The 21,539-nt window shown below is 47.9% G+C and overlaps 1 protein-coding gene across 5 annotated transcripts in view; it reads left to right on the plus strand.

Moving 5' to 3' along the window:
- Positions 1–21,539, plus strand: part of DYNC1I1 (dynein cytoplasmic 1 intermediate chain 1) — a 173,895-nt gene that overhangs the window by 17,093 nt on the left and 135,263 nt on the right. For 3 of the 5 annotated variants that reach the window (XM_086468688.1, XM_086468687.1, XM_086468689.1), the window contains 2 exons: positions 6,370–6,429; positions 10,368–10,483. In XM_086468688.1, the coding sequence (XP_086324814.1) occupies positions 6,370–6,429; positions 10,368–10,483 (176 nt within the window). The remainder of the gene's footprint in view (positions 1–6,369; positions 6,430–10,367; positions 10,484–21,539) is intronic. The other 2 variants (XM_086468690.1, XM_086468691.1) reach the window with 1 other exon arrangement.

Consider the following 21,539-nt stretch of genomic DNA (forward strand, 5'->3'; position numbering starts at 1 on the left):
CGCTCTGCCGTCGATAGCCCCTGGGCTCTGTGGCGGGGGCTGGCAGGGCGGTGAAAGGGGGAGCGCAGAACCACGCACCCAACAGTGGCTGAGGTGAGAAGGCACCTCTGGAGATCATCTGGTCCATCCCGCCCTGCTCAGGGCAGGGTCACCTGGAGCAGGTTGCTCAGGCTGTGTCCAGTTGGGTTCTGAGTCTCTGAAAGGACGGGGACTCCACGAACTCCGCAGCAAAGAAGTTTTTTCTTGTGTTTAAGTGGAATTTCCTTTTCTCAGTTTGTGTCCATTGCCTCTTCTCCTGTCACTGGGCACCACTAAGAAAAGTCTGGCTCCATCTTCTTCACCCACCCAAGTCAGTTGGGCTCTCCTCCCGGAAACCTTTGCGGTCATCCACCCCTAAATCCTCCTCAGAGTTGGAGCCGGAGTTGGGTGCTCGGAACTGCAACCTCCTGTCTCTCTGTTGGTGTGCAGAGAGCCCGTGGTGACATGTTTCGCGCTGGAGCCCTTCATCTAGGTGCCTGAAGATAGCATAAGTACCCAGTGCAGCGTCAAGCCCCCCTGCTACCCTAGATGGGGAAGACGAGACTAGTCGCAGCCACGTCACTTGAGAAGCATCGCTCTGGTAAGCCCAGCTGCTTTAGGGCTCCGTATGCTGCGGGCGAGTCCCGCCGTCACTTCTGGTCTCTCTGTTCCAGTTCAGTAACAATCCGTGCTCTGCTTAATGGGATTGGCCTTTGATCTCTGGAAACCCCGGCGCAGCTTAATCCGTGGAGTCGTGGCACGCTCCTTCGCTGCGTTTGAGGGCTCGGGGGGCGTAGCCCTTTCCCACGCCAAGGGTCATTTTAGGACATTGCCGTTGCTGCGGGGGAAGATGCTGGGTTTGGGACCTGTCAGGTCTGGTGGTGTTTCGTGAGGGACACGTATGGGTATCGCAGCGCAGCCGATACCTCGGGGCCCGGTACGCTGTCAGTGCAGTTTTCTCCAAGCACAACAGCTCTTGGTGACAGGAGATGCCAGAACACGGTGTTTGCTTTCCTCCGGCTCTGCTCGAAGGAGTGATTTGCAGTGCTGCAACGAGATTCCTGCGCTGCAAGGGAGCCCTTGGGAAAGCAGGGTTTGCTGTTACTTCTGTGGGCAGCCTGTTTCAAAAGCGTGGATCTCCATGGCCTGGGTGCTCTTGACCTGGGAAGGGAGGAGTGAGTGGTGGGAGAGAAGAAGTCATGCAGAACACGTGTTCTGCAGCACCGGCAGCAGATGAGGGAGGATTTGATCATAGCTTCAGGGAAGCGGAGTCAGAACGAAGCTGCCAGCATGTTGCACGCGGGTTGAATGAAAAAGGTTGGGTTGGGGCATTACCAGAGCCAAGTCGTGCTGCAAGCCGACCGTGATTCCAGATATGAAACGTCATTTTATGATGGTGATTTAATAAGTATATGTGTTGGCACTGATCCCTCGTGTGTTTCATATACTGTCACTGAGGCCAGACCCAAAGTTGCTTAAATCAGCTGAGAAGTTCTCATGGATTCCAGATGGTTTTAGATGATGTAGACTCCCTGCTTCATTAATGCGTTCTGAGGCTGGGAACTTTCCAAAAGAGTTCAAATATTTCATTTTATTTTTAGGTTATTTATTTTAGTCTTTTCCACATTTTTAATCTACATAATTGACATTATGCAATCCGAATAAAATCTTCTGGAAGTAAGGTTCCACAGGGCATCATAACAGATGGCCGAGTGCCTGGTTTTCCATGGTAATAATAATACAGAAAAGGGAATGCTGCTGCTCAAATTCCTTTCACTTCCCACCTTGCCTTTTGCAATGGTCTCAGACTGTTCTCTGAATATCTCCCTAATGCTTTGGACCTGAATTCGGAGTAGAAAAATGTAACAAGTTGCTTTGCCATCCAGTCCTTCAATGAATTATGACATGTGGGTCTCTTCCTCCTGGGGGGGGGGGGTTCTTTCTGCAGGTTGCTGCCCTACTGACTGGGGAAAAAGAAGATGCGTTGCATCAAAATTATCTGGTGCTTTCTCAGTACTAAGAGCTGAAACAGCACCAGCATTAATACTGTCCTAAATTCGAGGAAAAAAATAGATTATTGAGATCATAATATAGAGCAAATAGGGAATACTGAAATATGCCTGTCTAAAGGGAGAGAGCGAGAGCAGACCAGTTTAAAGAGAGAGACTAACACTTGTAACTTGTCTAGTTAGGGCAAGATCTAGAAGCCCTCATTCCCTTCCTGCTGCTTGAGAGCAGTCTGTCCTTGGAGAACAGTTACGGCTTTTTATCCTTCCATCAGCCGAGGGCAGCCGTCGGGCGGGGAACGTGCAAGAGGCAGATTGATAGCGGGGCGGCTGTTTGTCGCTGTGCGGGAGGCGGATACAGCCACCAGCTTTGCGGCAATGTTGGGTAATTGGGATTAAAGTAGTGCCCGTGCTGGCTGCGGGGTGGGAACGGGCGGCTCCGGCTCCGTCCTGACCGTGCTGTGGGGCTCGGCGAGCTGCCCGGGAGCCTTCCCGCGCTGGGGAGGCTCAGCTCCGATGGGGTGCGGGGGCTCGTGGAAGGCCTGGAGAGCACAAGGGAGCACTGCTCTGCCCTGCTCGGTCTAATGCTCCTCCCTTTCCACCGTTGAAATGTTCAGGTGAAATGGTTTGTGTCTCTTCTACGTAGATCCGTGCCAAAAGCCACTGAGTCTGTTTAGGGGGACGTTCACCAGCTTGAGCTCTCCGAAAGGGTCCGGAGCGGGAGCCCCTCTGCTGCCCACTGGTCAAGCAGTTCTCCTGGGCCGTGCCCTTGTCTTCAGCGTTGCTCCCTCTGCCCCTCTCTCTGGGGGACTAGAAGTCCCGAAGCTAATCTCAGTTTTCTTTCACGAAGAAGAAAGAAAAACAGAGGAAGAGCACCTCATCCTTCTTCTTCACGAAGAGATCTCTGGGTAAAGACCTCGTGCGCGGGGTTTGAAAAGGATTGGCACGGCTTTTTCACGGAGCTCCCATGGCATTTCACAGTCCCCACGGAGAACAGTCCACGGGAGAGGAAGCTTAGTTGTGATGCTCATCCAAACGATCGAGGAATCTCATACGCTACGTCTGCTCGTCACAAACAGATTAGCTTTAATTTCCTGGTCTGGATGACAGAGCAGCCTATTCAACATCGTCTCTGGGTTGCTAATCCTCAAAGAATCTATTTATTTCTTTTTCAGTGTTATTGCCATGGAAACTGGCTAAACTGCAGGTCCAGATTACATCTGTACTGTTCGCTCGCTTTCGTTGTGATCTGCAGACGTTCTTCAGGTGCCAGGAAGAGGCAGAGGCCACATCAATATTGTTCCTTGAAACATACAGTCCCTCCCTGTGCCCTCCAGCCTCGGGCATTTCATGTCTCCTGGGGCAAGAGACTCGAAACCTGGAGGTCTGCTGCCTGCAGCCTCGTCTTCTGCGATAACATTGCTCCGCCAGGCTTGAGGGGACGGTGCAGCAGATCGCTTCCGTATCTGTTTTTCAAGCCTTTGCGAGTGGTAGCACAGTGAGCGACGCAGAGACACCAATCACCGTTTGGAGCACAAATCCAAGAAAGGTTTTGCAGATGCACTAAACCTGTTGAAAACGGGTGTAATGAGGAGCCAAGGAGAATTGCTGTTAAAGGTACGTATCGACGTCAAGAATGGTGAAGTGTCTGTGTCAGCGTCCAGATAACGGAACACCTGAGGGAAGAACATGTTTGCATGGAACAAACGATGGCCCAAACCACGGGTGTTGCTATTCTCGTATTTTGGGGGTTTGAGGGCCGTCTGGAGCGCCTGAGATCTCTAAATCTGTCTTGTGCAGGCATTCAGCTGGGCGCCAGGTAAACGTGCCCTCTCTTGTAACCTGGCCTGGATCCTTAGAGGTGGGGCGTAGGGGCTGTGCCTCTTCTGGGACTGTTGCGAGGTCTTGTTTTAATCGGATGATAATGGAGTTCCTTCTGACGGAATAGTCTTTATCCCTTGGGAAATTTTGTAGGTTTAGAAGTGGATGGCGGGGGTGGAACTGCAACGAGTTATGTTATGTTTTCTTTTCAGTGTTTGGCAAACCTGGATATGCAGGTGTAAGTGGCCCCTAGGCAGCTATAAGATTAGAAACTGGCGCTCACATAGCAAGTCCGAATATATGCGACCCACCTTGGTGACATTACAAGAGTAATGGCGATTTTAGTGGAGTGTCTGTAACACATTGGTCACTGATGCCTTTGCCTGGCATCAGGCATTCAGATCCTTATGTCCACTTTCCACGGTACTTGAGCTACAGTCAAGTTCCAAGGAAAAAAATCTGTTCTTTGTTACTCTGTTGTTACGTCTCTGACCTTTCTGTAATACAGTTTCATTCTGGAGAAGTCGGTCTGTACCACTGTGAACTCTTTTGTGCCAGTACACGTCACTACAGATCATAAGAAGTTGAGGGGAATAAGTGCCCTTATGTTGTGTGGGAAAGCACCTTCGCGTCACAATTCTTCATTCTTTTTCTGCGCACAGCGTGTTGAGGTTGATTCTCTCTCACTCTGACACGACAGAGTGCAGCACGTGCCCTTGGCTGCTGCTCCAGAGGGACAGTCAACATTGGTAGTAGAATGGGTGAGTTTACTAAGTACAGGAGTAGAATAATTACATGGCTTTAAGGGATCTATTTCCAACCCAATTCAGTAACTTGTTGGTTTATACAAGTGATTCGCTGGCAGAGGTTGCCGTTGCTGCAGAAAGGTTTGTGTAAGCTGAGCACGGCTGGTTACGTGGCCGGGTTTGGCTGACCCTGGTAGCATGATGTTCTCTCTATCCTCAAAATTTGTTGTCCTGGTTTGGGCGGGACAGAATCCCACCCAGCCGTGCCAGGCAGGCCGTTAGCAGCTCGTCAGCCGGGGCAGCTGCCCTGAGCGAGCTGCAGGGGCAGCCCCTCGTGCCGTGGGCCTTATAAAGGGGGAGGTTGGCAGAGCAGAGGGATCTCCTGGGGGGGGTTGCTGCTGGGGTTCCTCCAGCTCCTCCTCTGGCTTCTCCCTACTCCTGAGGACTGCTCTCTGGTGGACTCTGGCAACTGGATGTTCATTTGGCCGAGTATAACTCCGTACGTCTCTGTTGGTGTTATCTCCTTAAAATCTGTTCTTGCTTCCACCCCTGGGTCTGCTCTCCTTTTCCTGATTCCCCTCCCTGGCCGGTGAGGGGTTGTTGGGTGATGGAGCGGCTGTTACAGCTTAGCCCTGGGTGCAGGCTGGATGTAGGCATTTGCATTCAGAAGAAATGAGGGGGGGGGTGGTGTGTAATTTGGAGGGCTATCGTTATCCAGCCTGTCTGCCTGTGAAGGAGCGCTTTCCTTGGCGTTAGCCTCTGCTAGCGAGAGCGATGCGTGATCCCGCGTTTGTGCTGCAGGAGAAGGTGCTCAGGAGCCAAACGTGCACTTCTGAGTCTGTCGTGGATTCTGGCAGTTTTCTTGCGTGTGAGATCTGGCTTCCTGAGGGAGGAAAATGAAGTAAAATTGAGAGCTGGGGAATGAGTGGGCAGATTTGAAAATGCTGACCTCAATGTGTCAATTCTTGTATTTCTAAATTGGGGGGTTATGAGCATTTCACGGGACTCCAGAGCAGCTCTGTGAGTGTTTGCAAAGTATTTTAGCGTGGCAAGTTGTGCTGCAATGCCAGGAACATCGCTTCAGACCCCTCCTCTGGAACATCTGTACGTTTGGTGACAGTCCCATATGGCAGCAGTCTGTTAAGAGACTGCCAGAGACCTGACTTCCCCAGGTGCATCATCCCCCTCTTCCCCAGAAACTTTATCTGAAGGAAAAGAAGGAAAATTTGTTTGTTTGTCCCAGATGCACCCAGAACGTGCCAGAGCTGGTGTCAGTGTGCCGTTTGCTGGCGCGGGCACTACGTGGTGTTCGTGCCCAGGGCGCTGTTTCACCGGGTGGCTTGCAGGCAGCCCCAGGGGCGTGCGGAGGGCTGGACTCTTCAGCGGGGGGCATGGCGAGTGCCCAGTCCGGTGGGTCACAGAAACGTGACTGCAATAAATCGTGCCTCCAGGTTTTACAAATTACACCGTCAGCCGTAGTTAAAGAGTTTAAAACCTTTCAGGAAAAGAAAAACAAAGTTTCACTAACCAATACCTGAAAGGAAACCCAGCTTCTTCCCGCTGTTTGCCAGTGATGTGCAATTTTAATAAGTTGCCTGCCCTGTCAGGGTTTGACGTACAAACCTGGTTTGACTCGTGGCTGTCCCTTGCACTTGGAGGTTGAATGTACTACATAGAGCATGTAACTAAGGAGGTGGGGTTTTGTTCATCCTTTCAGTTAATTCTGTGTGTTCTTTTTTTTCCCCCCCTTTGTGCTGCACGGCTGATTACCACCCTAGGACCTTGCAATGGGACACAGACCCCTCAGTGCTGCAGCTCCAGTCTGACTCTGAACTTGGGTATATGTCGGCTCTTTTTGTTACTCGTTTATCATTTCTTTGCAAGAATTATGTTGAAAATGCTTCCTGGTTGAGCTGGGTTTGTGTGATTTTTTTTTTTATTTTTTTTTTTTTTCATTTGCGTTGTTGAACTCAAAAAGACCATGATTTAAGTTGCCTTTTTAATTTCATCAATAAGAAGCTTCAGCAAAGCCATTTTTGGGGAAAAAAACCCCAACTATTTAAATACTCTCCTGAAAAGATAAGCTGCTGTTTCTGTTGCCTGAAACACAATACAAATAACTATTTCATTACAGATGAAATGTTATTATTGTGGCACTTAAATGTGCATGTACAGTTACACGGGTCTTGTTTGTACCTGTTGATTCAGACTTTTCTCTCTGAATCATTTGCAAGGTACTTTTCCCCCTCCTGCCTGCCATAGTTATGCTGTTTCCACGTGCAATAACAATTTCCCCTTTTTCCTTGGGAGCTGTGTATGTGCTTATAATTGTGCACTTAGATACGATCATAGTCGGAGAGTAACTGCCTTCTTACCTGACTACAGGCCAATCAAGCATTTTTTTAAATTGTATTAAAGCTAAAATTAATATTTTCTGGTTTGGGATGGAACACTTCTACCCCGAGCATCTGAAAAAAAATAGTTAAGTTAGAAATGCCTACCTGCGGAGAGATTTGGGGTAAACTGTTCCTCTAAAAAGGCTGGGTAGCAGTGCCTCTGTGACTGGAGTCATTGGCAAAACCAAATCTCTTTGCTGGTGAAATTGCTCTGCATATGAACTTAGGGGCTCGCCTGTCTGAGTCTCCAGGCAAGTGTCTTACGCTTTTACTAGTTCTTGTGAAATTCATTCACCATTTTATAAGAAAAACACCGATTTCCCTTTAACTACTGATTGGCACTGCTCCCAGCTGCAGTTAGGGGTGTTAGGGCTATTCACCAGGGAAGATCAGGAGGAGTGGGAAGTATCCAGAGAGCTTCTAAACAGGGTTTCTCCTCATCCAGAGCTGCTGGGAATGTTTGTAATTTCCACCTGAGTGTGGCTTCAAACAGATCCAGATTCTACAACTTCATCTGGGCCGTACCAAAGAGGTGGAGTGTTTTGAGCTGTTTCAATACACAGAAACCTTTTAGAAATCTCAGCTGCCCTTTCCCAGAACTTTGGATGAAGAGATGAGCACTCCCAGAAGGAAGGTTCCTCAAATGGCTGCGCGAGGCGAGTTCCTTTGACTTGTGAAAAGATAACCCTGTGTATAGCTGCAAGACTTCAGTCTTTTATGAGCGGTCAGTGAAAAGACAGCAAAGAAGGATGCCAAAGAGTAAATCCACAGGTATGCTCTGTAATGGAAGTCCTGCCCCTTTGGAATGAAAACTGTCTTCGAAACTAAGGCAGAGTTGGGGAGAGGACCAAGCTTTCCTCTGGTATCATGAGACTAGATAAAAATACCACTGCAAAAGAAATCCTGCAGCCAGCAACTAAATGATGTGTGTAGCAAAACACTTCCAGCAGCTACATCTTTCTTCTGGCACCTACAGGCGGAGGAATCAATTTTCATGCATGGACTTCAGTTACTGTCCTCCTACTGACATCCCATAGGCAGTTTTGAAAGGAATCCTTCAAAGCTTATGTGGTCTCGAAGATGAATATTCAGCAAACTGCAAATGATAAGAATTATGAGTACCTCAGATGAAAAATGGGGATGGGAAAGCAACTAGGACTAGACTAGACCATTACAGTCCAGATACTGAAAGGATGCTCCAGTTGTCCCTAAGTGCTTGGGAAGTGGGGCTGGGCCAGCTTCTAGTTACACAAGAGCCATCACAGGTTGCTTAACAGGGGCAAAGAACTACTAAGGGACCATGTTCCTTCAGATGAAGGAAGACCTCCCTGTCTTCACCAGTAATTACCAGTATATGGGCAACACTAGACATTTGTGCAGGCACATTCAGTTCCTGACTTCGAAATGTTTTGGGTGAAAAATCCCCCCAGCTCTCTCAGCACAGTGCTCTGGGACGCAGCTCACTTCTTGGTGAGCAGTCTACAAAGAGGTTAACCCAGCTCGGCTAAATCCAGCTCTCCACTGGGATCTCTGTTCCCCATCCTCAGGCAGTTGAGGAGACACGGAGCAACCTCATGTGAAACTTGTTAGAATTAGGTGAGGTTCTAATTAGGCCCAGATTAGGCACATAATGAGTTAGAGACTACTGTCTCTAACAAAGACTACTGTCAAGAAGCTCTTTCAATGCAGAAGGCTTAAGGATCTCAGTAAATGGAACAGTAGCCTGGGCCAGCAGGGGACTGGTTACACAGGAGAGTCCAACTGACCATGTAGGCAACAGGGTACCCATCTGGTGCTGAAGAAGGGGAAAGCACATGGGACTTTGCTGGGGCAAGGTATTTATGAAAGCTTGAATTCACACAAACCCTCTGTTAAGGCAGCTACGAAAATGCAGTGCTGCTAAAACTTCATTAGCTGAGCTATAGCACAAGCTGTAGAAGCTTTTCGGTAGGATTTTCAGACAGTCGTAGCTTTTATTCACGTTGGCAAAGTCAGTCACAGATCCTTGTAAGGAAGGAGACTTGTTAATTTTTCCTCTTTGAAAAGAAGGCTCAGAGCTGTAACCACTATTTCTGCTGTAGTGGTTTGTTACGTGATACGGCTGATTCATCCTGATTACCTGCTGAATATAATTGCATTCAACTTCATAACAACTTAGACAGTAAGATAGACTAGAAAAATACAGAGGTGCATTAACCAGCTGAAGAGTTCAGTAGGTGTCATCCAGTGATGACAATTTCCTTGTGAGGCTCCCATCTCCTTTCAGACATGAATCTTAACTGAGCACCTAAGCCGTTGTGAGTGAGTTAGATCAAACCCCCTTTGGCCTCTGTTCTTCTGTCCGTCTGGAAAACAGAGAGGCTATGGATGATGTGTATGAATTTTCTGCCTTTCCAAATCGCTCTGATACGGCAGTTCAGAAACACCGTGTCCGTGAATTAATTTCCCATCAACGTATTGGCGTGCTTGCACGTATTGATCTAGGCAACTGGGCTGACTTGGTTGATTTGTTTATTATGTGCATATTCTTTGCTGGAAATTGGCTTTTTTTTTTTGAGTAAAACACTTGCAAGTATATGTTTGTTTATTCTTCCTTCCCTACAGATGGTCAAATAACATTCAGGAAAGAAATCAATTCCTCCCCCCACGCACACTGTTGAGTGAACTGTGTCTGACTAGACGTGTCCATGACCACGTTCAGCCATATCTTTCTCTTTCCCTTACCCACTCACAGTTAGTTGGCTTTACGGATTTATTTCATATGGTTTATTTACGGTAAGGGAAGCAGCAGCAGAAGGCGGCAGCTATAGTGACCCTGTTCTGACCGTGTCTTGGAGCTCCCCTGCAGCCCTTGCGTTAAGACTCTACTAATCATGAACCTACATCCATCCCACTGCTGCTGACTCCTGTGGAAGGGAGGATCTCCTTTGTTCTGGAAATCCCCCACCTTGCCGATTAAAGGCGCTCAGGGGAACACCGGACAGTCCTGATCCTGCCTGGTTTACACCCGCTGTGCCCGTTCCACTCCCGTGGATCTCGGGCTGAGGATTAACTCTTTGGAGCAGGCAGAACTTCGTAGCACAAAAGAGAAATTTGTGGCATGTTACGAGGGGCACAAGGAGGTCGTTTCCTTCTCCCGTTTACACCCCTCTCAGCAGCACGATCTAGAGGCTCGGTACCTGTACTTTATTATGGCAAGTGGTTCCCAGGTTAATTTTCGTCACTGCAATTAGGTACTTCTCAGGCACAGTGTATTGTGTTTCATCTGAGCAACCACTGAAGTGGTGTTTTTTTCCTGTTCATGAAAACAAACAGTCTTTTCCTGCTGCCGATTTACATCTAACGTGACTAACCTTCTGATGTCCTGTATTCCGTCTTAGACGCAGACTGCACAAACTAGGGGTGTCAAAGATCACCCAGGTTGATTTCTTACCTCGGGAGGTGGTATCATACTCCAAGGAGACGCAGACACCTCTTGCCACGCATCAATCTGAAGGTAAGATTTCTTTTTTTCCAAAAACATTTTCATAGAAAATAAATATCCGAGTAAGAGTTAAAGAACGTGAGAAAAATAATAGTAAATCATAATATAGCTACTTATCACATGTTTTCTGCAAGCCAGGTATTGTTTATGTGATTAATGGCTCTTTTGGTGAGAATAATTATAATAATGACTTTAAATTCAGGTGGAACCGAACTACTTCTGCCTTACAATGGGTTGTACTTAGATAGCAGTTTATTGAAAACATATTTTCAAATAAATCATGATGAATATAATTAAAATAGTGCTTTATTCCATTTTTCGTGCTTTCTCAAGGAAGTTATTCATTCTGTGCTTTGTAAAGAGGCAGTGCTGGAAAGTTGCCCTCTGCTATTTGGTCAGTGTAACTGTGTCCCCCTCCAGTAGGTGAGTCTCGGGAGAAGTTTGAGTTTAGCTCCGTGTGCTGATGTGAGTTTGAGGTGGGCAGTCCTGAGTTCCCCTGTACTCGTGGGGCTGTTCGTTAGCTGCTTGGCTTTCCTCTTGGTAGGTAAATACGAGGAGTAGTTAGTAGGGGGGTGCTGGTGTATCTGTCTTGGACTACCCACTCACCAGCGCTGTACTGGAGAACGCTGACTGCGGGTCAGCTGAAACCATCTAAACTGGGTGTAGAACTGTACGTTAGCCTGATGTAACTTACACACTGTTCTAGAGGAGGTAGAAGAAGAAAAACTCAAGACAGTCTTGACTGTAATTTTTGGTGTTAGCAATGAAAGGTCAAGAAAAGTTCGACAACTGGGTGCTTTCCTGCAGCAGATAGTGCAAAACCTCACCAGCTCCGTGCAGAAGAAGATTCAAGCGGGTTGTAAAAGGTGGGTGAGTAAATCTGTCTGAATAGGAGTTACTGTTGGGGAAGATACAGCGATAACCGTAGCCAGCTTTTGTCTGCAACTGGGCTACCGGGTCTGACTGTATGAAACCAGGAGTGAAAACTGCCGAGCTAGGCACGCAGGTTCTGCTTTCCCAGACCACGGGCTTACCCTGTTGTCCACAGTAGTGCCTCCGAGCGCAGACAGCCGTGTCGTTTGGGTGCTGCTTTGCCCTCTCAGAGGGACGGGCTGCCTCAGGAGCCGCCCTAGTTGAATCCAGCTCATCTCCGAGGGCTGCTGAAGCCCAGAGAAGATGGGATTTGCCCCCGAGGCCTTGCCTTTCTGGCTTGAGACCAGCAGGTGCTCAACCCTGGGGCCTTATCACGGGGTCATTGCTAGGTCAGATGGAGAGGATGCCTCTCTTCCCTGTCACGGGGCCCTTATCCAGTGCAAGAGCCTATGGATACGGGGAGTTGAAGATGGCGTTGATGCGTTTCCCTCTCTCAGGCCTGCAGCTCCAGCACTCGTTAGCTGACCTGCCTTCCTGAGGAGGCCAACCTCTCTTGAGGAAGCAACTTCTTCCAATTAGTTCTTCTTGCCTTTTCCCAAGGAGCTCTTCAACTGTTACAAAATCCTTTTCTTGGGTAGGCAAGGGGACAAACTCCCACCCTTCAAGGAGGAGAAAAAAACCCCAACCCTGAACAATGTGCTGCTGGCTGTGCCTGGCAGTCAGGACAGCAAGCCCAGAGGGCAATGTGGCTTCTTCTGGTTCTCCCAACATGGAGGAAGCTTTTGTTCCTCAATTATATGAAAGATGATAAGTGCAAACACAAAAAGTCATGGAATTCAGACTGCCTAGGCCAAACCAGTGATGGGAAAGGTCAAATGGTGGTAAGTGGGTTTGGTGAGTGGATTTATTATCTTTCATATTCTCTGTCATCACAGTCAAGGAAAAAAAAAATCAACAAAAGTGAAGTTTAAATATTTAAACACAGAGAAAATATCACCTAGTCACCTCCTTCAGATGCACGGGGGAGGGAAAGCTTAACTTGTATTTCCTTTCCAGTCTGCTGCTAGGGAATTCTCTGCACATAACCTGGACACAAATATGGCCCCGTATCAGTAAAGCAGAGTCAGGAAAGCTTGGTTGTTCGGTTAAAATGGCGTTTAATTGGAAACTCTCTAGGGGGTAAATAAGCTCTGATTTTGGTCTCCAAGGTCTGATGGAAATGAATTCTCAGGTTTTCAGTCTCCCAAGGCTCTTTATGAATGCTGAGCCCTTCATACTGTCACTGTAAACATGAACAGCAAACAGAGGGGAATTCCTTGGGAGAGCAGTTTTGAAGAGAAGTCTCTACACTTTTCCTATGCATTCATGTGATAAAATATAGCCATTACCTCTTCAAGCTAAATTGTTCAGCCATTACTATTGTTACGTGCTCAGTTATTCAGTATCTGAAGCCTTAGAGTTTGAGAAAAGACCTAAAGAAATGTCTTATTTCCTGAGATGAGGCTGACTTTGCCTTTTGGGATTCACTCTTTCACTGCCTGCCTTGAGCACTGGAAATGTCAAAATGCAGAATTTTGGGATGAGATTGTCACACGTTTGCTTCTGGAAGACAACTAATGAAGGGTACAGCTGGTTGGAGAGATCGTTCCTGTACGGTTAAGCCATGGAAAGGAGACTTTGAGACCAAAGTTCTGCAGCTTTTTTGAAATGGTGGTGTCAGGTTTTTCTCTAGGAAGAAAGAAACCCTGAGGAGCCTTAGACCTACTGCTGTTCTGGTGCTCGGTGGGTGCAGGCCTTTGTGGTAATGGCTATTTCCCCCCAAACCTTGTAAAACTGGTGAAGGAAAGCTTCACTGTGGTGAGTACAGTGTGGTGCCAGAGAGCCAGATGCTATGAGCACTGAAGTCTCAGCTTGTCAGCTGCTAATTTTGGAAGAAATAATGTGGCATTCTTCTTCATTGTATAAAAACAGATTAACTCTTCTTTTCAGAACAGGTAATTCGCTTTATTTCAGAGGAATAATGACTTGTCGTTTCCCCCACCCATTCTATTATTTAGGGAGATGTGTATATGCATCATTCAGCCCTTTGATCACAAGTACCTAATTCTTTTGCTTTATTTAGGTCACAGTAAGCTTCAGCTTTTTCTTCCTTGTAGGATGACTTCAAAAACACCCAGATCTTGGCTCTGGAGCCTGAGATGTGTTCTTTACCCCGCCCCCCTCCCTTTGGTAATTGGGCTTCAATTTAGGCATTCATAGGCATTGAGAGACATGTCACTTGTGCTGCTTTTTCCACTCTGGAGTTGGTTAAGACCTAGACTGTGCCAAATGTTTTCTGAGAGGTCGCTGGGACGTGTTCCTTCCCTGTATGGAGACTCTCACGTTGCCCCAGGATGGCAGCCCTGTGTATTAGCCTTCGATGGCTGGACCCTCCAAACCACTGCAGAATTGCCCTTTGCTGAAGGGCCAGGAGGTAAAATCTCAGTGAGGAAAGCATCCCTGCACTGAAAAGGAAGGTTTATCTTCTCTCAAAGAGGAGCAGCAAGAAGGTGAAGGTCTGTGAGCTCTCTGGCTTTGCTGGCCGGTGTCAGGGATGCTGTTATTTATCTGTTGTGAACTATCTTCATCAATAAAATGAGAAGTTCTCACTTTTCTGGCTTGCCAGACTGTCACTGCAAATAGGTTAGTCTGAAATGCATCTCTGAAAAAGTAGATCCCGTGTACAGGGGAAGAAGGTCTTTCTAGAACAGTGGAGGTCCTGTGTACCTGACCTGTTTATAGTCTTCAACAGATGATGGTTCATGTGGGGAAAACAAATGTGCTGCCATACTCACCTTCTGAGCAGGACAGCCTCGTCCTCTGTCACAAGTGTTTGCCCACTTCTGGCAAAGAACATGATTCAGGCCTGTGCTCTGTCTGTTTGTCTGCTGTGTTCGAACACTGAGGGTATTTTGGCTGTGGGGGAAAGGAAAAATAAGTTCTCTACTCCATTTGGAGGTAGACTGGACTGAAGTGGCAAAATGGAGGTGGAACTCCAGAGGCTGGGTTGGCTTCTGCATCCCTCCAATACTGTAGTTCTCTGAACTAATGTTCCTGAAAGTTATCCTTTTCAACACCCTGAGGGAAGAGAGGGGAATTCTGCTTACAGTCTAGGGCTCATGAGACCAAGACGCCTGAGTTCAGGTATTGGTGTGTGATACCAAATGCAAGTGACTACTGTGGGGTGAACCAGAACTCTCCCTAGAGGCCACTGACTAGTGCTTCACTGACCAGCTTGGTACCAGAGCGCTTCGTGGTGGCGTATTAATGGTTTTCAGGTTTCTCATTGAGTGAACTGCAAACTGACAGCGTGTGAGGGCCGTGTCCCACTTTCCCTTTAGGTAATCGGGTGAGGCGTTACCTGTGACGAGGACTGACAAGCCCCAATGCTGTGGAAGCAAGTCGGGCCTCTGGGAGTTCTGTGGTAAAATCCATAGATAAAGTTATTTTTATTTTGATCGTTGGGGGCTCAGGTTTGCTCAGTGTGGAGCTGTGGCTCTGTCTGTGCTGTAAGATGATGTGCAGCCGACCTCTAGCACAGCGAGTTGTGCACCAGGCCCGCTGTGCCCTCCCGTGCCCGACTGCGGCTCTGGCTTTGTGAAAGCATGCTGCACTTCAGAAGAGCCAGTCCCAGAGCTAAGCAAGGTCGTACTTGAGCCTTCCCGGGCCCAATGTGTCTCGAGCTCGCAGATCGGACGCTGGGGGTTAAGCTGAAGAGGTCGCTTTGGCTTTTCTCTGCCGGAGAATCTTAGAGCTCAGCTCCAGTCTGAAGAGGACAAGTCTGGACCCGAGAATAGCTTTGGACACCTTATCTAACGGGAAAGGCAGATGCACGTTTGTGCATTGCTGTGCATGCAATACATGTCAGGAGACACGAAAAAATGTGTCATGGCAAGGCGTTGGACATAGCTGGGGGAAAGCAGAGCTCCTCTGTTGTAAACAAAGGGTGGTGTTGGAAAGCAGAGCTGAACTGGGATAGAAATCAGTGCTGAAAACAGGAGACAGCCTAAGGATGAATCGGTGTTAAAGCAGAAGTTCTGTTTCTAAAGAGGCAGAGCCTCAGTATTGGTACGAATGGGCACTAATTTTGAAAGAACTATTACAGTCTACCCTGGGCAGTATCACTTACCATTGAGTGGTTTTAGTTAGCTATAAAAAACCTAGTTTGCCTTTTCTTCTCTCAAACCTCAGTCCATCAGACTCATACTGTGGGTCTCAATAGCTGGCATAAACACCCTAATTCAAGACCGCTTTGTTTGATTAAATCAACAAAGCTTATTTTGTGCTGTTGTACCAGACTGTACAAGATTGGCTGAGACTAGAATGAAGCGGAGCAAAGATTTGAGGCGTTGCACCGTACAGCAGTGTTCCAGTAATTCCCCTTTATGCCTGTCACAACTGCCTTCCCTTTTCTAAATAGCAAGATTTCAAAAGTGGAATGTATGTTGTTGGGGTTTTTTAATTTAAATGGGGCCTAAAAGGCTTCCAAAGGCATTCGGGCGGCGCCCTCTGGTGGCGAAGCGATGAACTGACGCGTCGTGCCTAAAAGATGCTGGAGGCGGGGGCGGGGGGTGCTGGAGGGGGGGGGCTTTTGTCTGAGGCAAGAATTACACTTAATAGAAGATGCTCGAGTTGTGCGGCTGTAAAGCTGCATGAATGTAAGTGCTGATGAAAAGAGTGTGAGAAGAAAGCAGGCTATTACATAAAAAGTTGGGAGAAAAAGGTATTATCTAGAAATCTGGGGGAAAAAAAAAAAAGCCTTAAAAATTCGGTTGTAGGTATTATGACAAAAATCCAAGGGAATTATACACCAGTGAAACCAGCTGCAATCACTTGTTCTCGCCAATCCCTTTCTGAAGTACCATTAGTAAAGCACAGTTTGTTAAAGTACGTATTCTGCAGGACAGCTGCGGCAGGCAGGTACCGGGTGTGGTGGGTCCGTGTTCTGCTCCCGGCAAGCTGCAGACATGGGTGTATCCCACCCAAGGCTTGGCTCCTGACGGTTTTGTGTAGTACGGAGTTAGGGTAAGGGCTGGGCTTTGGAAAAGGTGTTTCTGTGGGTTTTGTTGTGCAGGATAATGTATTTGACACTGGCACTGGCTGCTTTTGGAGGAAGAATGAAGAGGCTGTAGTCTGTGGTCGTGCACGGTTTGGTGTTGGAGGGCAGGAGGAGACACTGAATGTCTAATCTCCTCAAATATGTAGCACGCATGGGCTAAAATAAGATTTCTGGAAGACAGTCCCTCTCCATTTCTAAAAGGTGGCCTGTTACAGTCGCAGTCTACTGCTGTATTTACCAGTGCTCGTCGCTGAAGTATTTGCTCCCATTCCCTCTCTCCTCCCAGGTCCTCTCTAAAGACTTCTGGAGAGGGGTTTTTCTCATACTCAGGATGGTTTTCAGATGGTTTTCAGCAGAGAGCCCTCTTAATGCTGTACAGTTCTGAACGGGCAGATCTGACCATTTATTAGGCATCAGCAATTCTCTGGAAATTGTCTACTAAGAACTGACTCGGCAGAGAGAAGGTTGTCTGGTCACACACCATTGGAGGTCTGAGAAAGGAAAACTCTTTAGGGATCTTGGACTTGGTCACTGGTCATTTCATGACACAGGGGCAGAGTCATTTGACTCTTTGCAGCTCCCCCACAATCTTGACAAAATCCTGGGAAGGTCGCCTGAAAACCAGGCCCACGTGCATGGGAGTTTCCTGCTCCAAAGTGGCCCAGGCCTTCTGCAGACCCTGGTTTCTGTTGCACAAGGTACCTCTGCATTAAATGCAAGCCCAGGAGACCTGTCGAATGGTTCTTTACAAGGCTGGAAGGAGAACAACAGGTCTGTCATGGTGTGCCTACACCTTCTCTAAACTGGTCAGGCTCCAGGAGATGGGGGACAAACCAGAAGGGTTAACTGCCTTCTCCATGACACGAGGAACCAGTTCTTTGTCTGTGGCTGCCTCAGAGGGGACTGTTGTGCAACTGTCATTCTGTTCATGGAAGGAATGCTCCTTCAAAGCGCCTGCAGACAGCATGGAAGAAGGACTGTACCTCCCCTCCTTGCAGATCCTGCTTGATCCTTGCTCTGTGCTCTTGAGCAAGTGGGTCCCATCCTCCACCCAAGAGGTGGAAGGCCACTGTGTCCTGGAATAAACCAAAAAAGTCTTGTAGTCAGCCCCCTTGTGCAGAACCCAACCTGCTCCTTTAGTTGCAGTGGGAAATACGTAAGTGAATGAGATCCTGGTACGTCTGGTGTCACTTGGTGGAAAATGAGAGCTCTGGTGTTGGCAGCCTTGACCTCCAGCTCCCTTAACTAGCTGCAAGTCATCTCACGGTGCCTTTGACCCATCTGTGTGTCCTGACATCTGAAACTCGCAGTGATCCATGAATTGAGAGGAGCCCTGTGACACCTGTATGCAAATGAGGGCCCTTTGTGGGCTGGAAATGAAAATGAAAACCTTCCTCTGGGTCTTTCCTCTCTGGAAAAGATCCTGGCCATGTTTTACACGTGAACAACTGCCGTGTCAAGCTCATTTGTCATGTGTTCCCCTCAAGCAACCAAGTAGTTCTAAAGTTATTTGCAATACATGACTATCAGGATGTTACCCCTGAGCTGTAGTGTTAGAAGAGAAGGAAACTGTCCCACGAATGAGCAGCACCATGATTTCCCCGGTCAAGTCAGTGAAAAGACAGCGGCCAGTTTTGCTCTGCCATTTTCACATGTTCCGTGTTCTCACTTTGCAGTATGTATTATTTAAGTAGTATTTGAATATACTTTGAACTAACAATATGTTGTACATACCGCAATGCCTGAATTAGAAGTTATAGATATGAACGTGTAAGAAGGGGGAAGGTTGGGTTAACAGTGCTTCCAGCAGAACAATGAAGACACAGCTTTTTGTTTTCTCCAGAAACAAAGCGTGCTTTTTCCTACCGTCCCTGTAATTCCTTCTTTAGCCTAATGGATGGTGCCTGTTCAGTACATACAAACCCCCTAATACCCAGCACCACCTATTGCGTGTTTAGTAACCTTTGGCAAACTCTGGCTTTGTAACATGGACCAATCTCCACTGGAATTAAAGACAAGATTAAGAAAAATGTGCATTGCAGAAGTGGCAGCTATTAATCCTCAGCGCTCTAATTAGCGCTTAATCTTTCTAATCCTGTAAGTAGATACAAAATCAGGGCTGAGATAGACGCAGGCCGTGATGTGGCAAGCCCTTCATTAGTAGTGTTAAAAAGATGTACAGAAAAAAAAAAAACTTCACTGCTCTGTTTCTTCACACTTCTCAATTTGTTTCTTGGCACTTGCAACTCCAAGAAAGGGAAGAGATTCACGTGCCAAAAGTTCCCTTCTGTGTTTTAACCCACGCTGCTCGTGTACTGGGTCAAAAATTATGATGCTGACAATTCTCCTGTTCATCGCCTCCCTATCTTCTGTTCTACAGCTGAGCCACAGCTTAAGCAGCGGGGCGATTGCGGCCCTCAGTAGTCTCCTTTAATTGGCTCATTTCCATAGGAGAGGCCACCTGCCTGGGCTGGCAAGTGTCACCTGCTTGCCCGCAGCCCAACTGGAGAGGGAGCCCAGTGGCCGGGTTGGGTGGAACGAAGAGGGTTTGCCACAGCCCGTGTTATTGCCCGCCGTAAAGGTGACTGGGGACGCACCCCCAGCTGGGTCCTTGCCCACCGAGGGTGTCTTCCCAGCCTGGCCCCAGCACCTGGGCCCCCCTTGGGCTGCTCCCAAGGCTGGGTGAAGCCATGCCGGAATTATTACGGCGAGCCATCGCGGATCTCCTCTCAAGTACTTGAGGACCCCTCCTTCGAAATCAGTAGTAGCTGGATCCTTTCCAGGGAATCCTTTTGCTTGCTGACACGCACTAAGAGTTACTGTGAAAACTGAAGAAAGGATCTGGATGAAGAAACTTTTACTTCACTGACATATCCATTCCATTAAAAGTCTCAGCATGAATTCCCACTGGCCACTATTAATAGAAGATGGAATTCTCTTTTGCTGCAATACAATAGACTGTCTCCACAAATAATGTGACTTTTCAACCAGACCCTGGCTGCCACTTGCCCATCTATCTTATTTTAAACAAACTTAGCATAAATTCACTCTGAGCCACCATTAATTTAGATGTATGTCCTAGCCATAAACCCCCCAAAACAGTGCTGGCTCTTCCTGCAAGTTAGTGCCTCGCTTAGGGCCCACAAGAAGTGAGAATATAATCGTTATTTTTCTAAAATGTGTTGCATTCGAGCCATGAAGCTTCACACTTATTTTAAGTCTATAATTGTGATCTTGTTGCTGTGGATACTCTTTCCTTTTTTTTCTTTTTTTTTCCCTCTCACCCTACTTGCCTTGCAAAGTTTGCCACATCAGAGCTCAAAATGGGTCCAGCTCCTCTAAGTTTGGCACAAGCAGATCCCTGCGCTTACAAATAGCCTCGCTGGTCTCAGTAGCAGCTGCTGGGTTTTGAGGACTCTCTCGGGTCTTACTGCTCGGTTTGGAGCTGAACCTTTTCTGAAGGCCTGGCCCCAAATGCAGAGATGGAGAATTTGTGAAATTTTAGCCCTTAATCGTGGTTGTTTCATATCATACTTCTTGGCATCTCCACCCAGACCTTCAGGTCTTACTCTCCCTCTCCTAGGCACCAGTTGCTCAGCAGCAACATGCTCAAAACAGCCCCTCATCGGCTATGAAACACACAAAGCGCTGCAGATTCTGCCTGTGACCGCGTGAAGAACCCTCCATGCGCTGATGCTGCGTCACAGGTAACGTGCAGGTTGAAAGCACAGCTCAAACCAGCCTTCCAGAGTGGAGACTCAATGTTGCCTTGGCCTTTTGTCTTCACAAATGGATGCTGGGGGACATACCCGTTGTGGTGGGTTGGCTTTGGTTGCCCACCCAACCGCTCTCATTCCCCCTTCCTGAACTGGATGGAGGTGGAAATAAGATGATGAAGCTCATGGGTTGAAATAAGGGTGGGGGAGCACTTACCAGTGACCATCATGGGTAAAACAGCCTCAGTTTAGGGAAAATTAGTTTGGTCTGTTGCCAATTAAAATAGATTTGGATGGCAAGAAACAAAGATGAAATTGAAATAATACCTTTCCCCCTCTCCTTTTTCCTGGGCTGAGCCTCACTCCTTCATTCCCAGCTCCTCTACCTCCCATCTGCCCCGAGCAGCTCAGGGGGATGGGTGTGGGGGGCTGTGATCCGTCCGTAGCCCTTCCTCTCTGCCACTCCTTCCTCCTCGCACTTTTTCCTGCTCCAGCCTGGGTTTTCCCCGTGGGCTGCAGTCCTTCAGGACAAACTTGCTCCAGCATGGGCTCTGCACGGACCACAGTTCCTTTGGGAAATGTCCACATGCTCCAGTGTGGGGTCCTCAGTGGGCTGCAGTGTGGATATCTGCTCTGGCGTGGTCCTCTCCATGAGCTGAAAGGAAATAACTGCTCCAGCATCGTCTTTCCGTAGTCTGCAGGGAAATATCTGCTCCGGCTCCTGGAGCACCTCCTTCCCCCGCTACTTCGCTGCTCTTGGTGCTCACAGGGCTGTTTTCTCACACTTTTTCTTCCTCATTTCTCTCTCTGCTGTGGGGTGTTTTGCCTCTTCTTAACTACGTTTTCCCAGGGGCACCAGCAGCGTGGCTGATGGGCTGAGCTGTGTCCTCTGGCAGGTCTGCTATGGATCAGTCTGGTCTGGCACAGGGCAGCCCCTGGTCTGTTCTCATAGAAGCCACCCCTGCAGCCCGCCTCCCGCCAAAACCTTGCCACCTACACCCAATACATACATGCATTTAGAAAAATGGGTAGCTTAGTAGCCAAAATTCAGATGTTTCTTGTATGATGTGCCTGGGATCGTTTGCCTAATAGGAAAATGCTTTAACCAGTAAAGTGTTGGGTGATCTGGGATGAGCTATTCATTGGCCCAGGCACCAGAAGCACAGCGTTCAATATTCTAGCTGAATGTTCATGATTGTCATGACATAGGGCTGCTTTGTTTCTGGGTATCTAGAACAGCAATCCCGCCCTTCTTTGGCATTTATGGATCTGAGACAGTGTTTTAAGGTTATTGGCTAATTTGGGTCCCTCTTGTGTTTTCTGGTGATAGAAAATCTGGTGATAGATTCCTTGCCTTGGAGGAGATCCATTACTGAGGATG

Source organism: Leptosomus discolor, chromosome 7 (assembly GCF_034619465.1).
Source record: "Leptosomus discolor isolate bLepDis1 chromosome 7, bLepDis1.hap2, whole genome shotgun sequence".
NCBI classification, from domain to species: Eukaryota; Metazoa; Chordata; class Aves; order Leptosomiformes; family Leptosomidae; genus Leptosomus; species Leptosomus discolor.